This window comes from Empidonax traillii, unplaced genomic scaffold, assembly GCF_003031625.1.
Source record: "Empidonax traillii isolate 1590-97213 ecotype Southwest subspecies unplaced genomic scaffold, ASM303162v1 scaffold2540:size22170, whole genome shotgun sequence".
Taxonomy (NCBI): domain Eukaryota; kingdom Metazoa; phylum Chordata; class Aves; order Passeriformes; family Tyrannidae; genus Empidonax; species Empidonax traillii.
Window position 1 is genome coordinate 18,450 of NW_020957733.1, and position 3,721 is coordinate 22,170.

The 3,721-nt window shown below is 70.2% G+C and overlaps 1 protein-coding gene across 1 annotated transcript; it reads left to right on the forward strand.

The window, feature by feature from the left end:
* Window positions 1-473: 473 nt before the first annotated feature.
* On the forward strand, window positions 474-3,218 carry SFTPB (surfactant protein B; the record flags this gene model as incomplete). Its single annotated transcript, XM_027909948.1, has 6 exons — window positions 474-540; window positions 1,067-1,191; window positions 1,499-1,567; window positions 2,138-2,254; window positions 2,519-2,653; window positions 2,880-3,218. Coding segments are annotated over exons 1-6 (834 nt in total), but the record flags the coding sequence as incomplete, so codon positions are not given.
* Window positions 3,219-3,721: the final 503 nt, after the last annotated feature.

Here is a 3,721-nt window from a genome sequence, read left to right on the forward strand (position 1 = left end):
GGGGATATGGGGACTGTGGGGGGACATGGGGGGACATTGGGGTGTAGGACTGTGGGGACATGGGGGGGGTGTGGGGACCTGGGGGTATGGGGACACGGCAGAGGGGTGTTGGTGGTCTGGGGGGGGGGGACATGGGAGATGGGGGTGGATATGGGGGGACGGGGGACATGGAGAGAATGTGGGCGTGTGGGAACAAATGGGGTCCGTGGGGACATGGGGACCACAACGTGGACCCCCGTGGGGACATGGAGACCTTGAAAGGGGTCCCTGATGGGGACATGGCCACAGGGGACACAGGGACGTAGGGTCAGTGGCAGGGTGGCAGGGTGGGGGTGGCCGCCCCCCCCCGTGTCCCTGCGGCTGTGACACACCTGTCCCCGAGCGCTGGCACCGTCCCAGGGCCCGGTCCCGCAGAGCTATAAGAGGCCCCGGGCTCAGCCCTGCCAGCACCGCCACTGTCCCTGTCCCTGTCCCTGTCCCCGTCCCCCGCCATGGCCCTGGCGCTGCCGCTGCTCCTCGCCCTGCTCGGGGTCACCCCAGGTAGGGTCCCCCCACCCCAAACCGGGGGGCACCTCCAGAGCTGGGGACACCCCAGGGACCCTGTGGTGGGGTGAGGGTGCCCACTGGGGGGAGGGGGAGCCCTGAGTGCCCCCTTGGGGTCTCTGGGTATTGGAGGGTGTTATCGGGGGGGTCCCCGACATTTGCCCCCCCCCCCCATGAGCGTTGGGGGTGGGAAAGGGCGTCTGGGAGGGGGCAGGTTGTTGGGTTGGGGGTCCCAGACTGCCGGGTCTCCCCATGGAGGGAGGGGATGGAGTTTTGGGGTGGTGTGTGCACTGGGGGGGGGGTCCTGGGTCCCACTGGGATGGGGTATTGGGGGAGGGGGGGATATTGGGGGGATGGGGCGAGTCCTGGAGACCCAGTCCCCCATGAGGATTTGGGGGGATGTATTTGGGGGTCCCAGATGCTCAGGTTTCCCCGGGAGGGTTGGGATAAGGTAGTGGGGGAATGTACGGGGGGGGGTCCTGGATTCCTGACCCCCCTGGCTCGGCACTCACGGCAGTCGCAGGTCTGGGGGCACCGGGGGGGGGCTGTGGGGTGCCCCCCTCTGCCTGGTGCCAGAGCTGGGAGACTGCCCTGCGCTGTGGGGCCCTGGAGCGCTGCCCCCACCTCACCCAGAGACCCCCTGATGTGGTGAGAGAGCCCCCCGTGTCCCACCACCCTCCGTGTCCCCATCACCCGCCGTGTCCCAACCACCCCCCACCCGTCACCCCACTGTGTCCCTGTCACCTCCTGTGCCCCCCCACCCCCGTTCCTCTACCCCCTGTATGTCCCCAAAATCCCACGGGGGTCCCAACACTCTCCCATGGCCCTACACCGACATGTCCCCATGCACCCTCCTTGGTCCCCCCTGTCCCCACGTCCACATTTCCCTGCACCTTCGAGTCCCAGAGTCCCAATGTCCCCCACATCCCCGTGTCCCCGCTGTCCCCTCCCGCAGGACACCTGCGCCATCTGCCAGCAGCTCTTCGACTTCCTCCACCGCGTGTCCAACCAGTCGTCCGTGCAGGTGCCCGCGGGGACAGGGGGACACAGTGGGGACAGAGACATAGGTGTCACCATGGGGGTCACCGTGGGGGTCACCGTGGGGGCAGAGGTGCCACTGAGGGTGCCACTGGGGGTGTCACAGGCACAGGTGTCACCGGGGGTGTCACCGGGGGTGTCACCGGGGGTGCCAGCAGGTGTCACGGAGGGAAGTGCCACTGGGGGTGTCGCTGTGGGTGCTGAGGTGGCGGCTGCTGCTGCGGGTGTCACCGCGGGTGCCATGGTGGAGGGTGCCACTGTGGGTCCCACCGTGGTTGCTGGGGTGGTGGGTGAAGCGGCGGCAGATGCCAGCGGGTGCCACGGTGGCGAGTGACACCACGGGTGGCACCATGTGTGCCACGGTCACGGGTGCCACCACGGGGGTCGGTGGTGCAGCGGTGATGGGTGTGGCCGTGGTGGGTGTGGCGGTGGCGGGTGTCCCTACGTGTGTCCCCGCGGGTGTCCCCGTGGGTGTCCCTGTGTGTGTCCCCTTGGGTGTCTGTGTGTGTGTCCCCGCGGTGTCCCCGCGGGTGTCACTGTGGGTGCCCCGGCGCAGGTGGCAGTGGAGCAGGTGCTGAGGGCTCTGTGCCTCCCGCTGCCCGTCCTGGCCGCCCCGTGCCAGTCTGTGGTTCACTCGCTCATCCCGCGCGTCCTCTGGGAGCTCCAGCACCTCGTGAGTGGCACCGGGGGGGGGGCACGACCAGGGCACACCCCGGGGTGCTGGGGCCTTGGGGACACTGTGGCACCTGGGGACATCTCGGGGGGCTGGGGGCAGTGGGGCACAATGCCATCCAGGGACCCCCTGGGCTGCTGCAGATTTGGGGACACCTCCAGGCACTGGGGGTGCGGGGACACCTCGGGGTGCGGAGGGTTCGGGGACACTCGGGTCACCCGGCCGTGGGGTGCCCCGTACTGGGGTCCCTGTCCTGCCCCCCAGGTGCCCCGGCAGATCTGTGCCAAGCTGCAGCTGTGCCAGGCAGAGCCCGGGGGTGCCGCGGCCGTGCCCGCCCTCGGGGTGATCGGCACCCACCCGCAGGTACGGGGGGCCCTGGGGGGCAGCGGGGGTGGCTCCGTGGGTGTCAGCAGGGCCACGGCGGGGCCGGACCCCGCTTGGAGAGCACAGCCGGGGGCAGCCCCATCACCGCGTTCTGGGGTGAACCACCACAGGACGCTGCAGCCCCCCCTGGGCTCGAGCGACCCCCCCCAAACATTCCCGGCCCGGCTCTGGGCTCCAGAGGCCCTTGGGTGCCACGGGCGGCTCAGGGTGACCCCCGTCCCTCCCTCCCTCCCTCCCGCAGGTGCCCGCGGAGGCGCTGCCGGTGCCGCTGCCGCTGTGCTGGTTGTGCCGCACCTTCGTGGCGCAGGCCGAGGCCGCCATCCCCGTGTCCAGGGTGGCCGCGGCGGCCACGGGGCTGTGCCGGGCGCTGCCGCTCGTGGCCGTGGGCGCCTGCCAGTGCCTGGCCCAGCGCTACGCCACCCTCCTGTTCGAGGGGCTGCTGGGCCGCCTGGGCCCTCGCCTGCTGTGCCGCCTGCTCCTCGCCTGCCAGGGCGCTGGGGACGAGGATGTGGGGACGTGGGCACCGCCAGCGCTGCTGGAGACCATCGTGGTGCGGCTGGCGGAGTGTGTGAGCCCCGAGGTGAGGGGGACACGGGGCACGGAATGGGGGGAGAGGTCCCAGGGGCACCCCAGGGTGGCACAGCCCCGAGGGGACAAGTTCTGGGGTGTCGCGGTCCTTGGGACACATCCCAAGGGTGTCACAGTCCCCAGGGACCGTGGCAGGGACACAAGGGTGGCACAGTCCTGAGGGGACACGTCCAGGAGTGTCACAGCCCCGAGGCAGTCCCACCACCCCTGGGCACACCGTGAGGTCCCCAGAAGATGCCACCCCCACTCAGAGGACAGTGCCAGGGTCCCCAAGGGTGTCACAGGCCACAAAAGGGACACTCCAAGAGTGACGAAAGCAGCAGGGGCACCAAGTGTCACAACACCAAGGGACACCCCAAGGACGTCACAGCCCTGGGGAGGGGGTTTCAGGAGGCTCCCAGGGGTGTCCCCACACTTGGGGGGACCCCTGACCCCCATGTCCCCCCTATAGGACTTCAAGGGTGTCGCCCCTCCTGCGCTGTCGCCCCCCCTGGG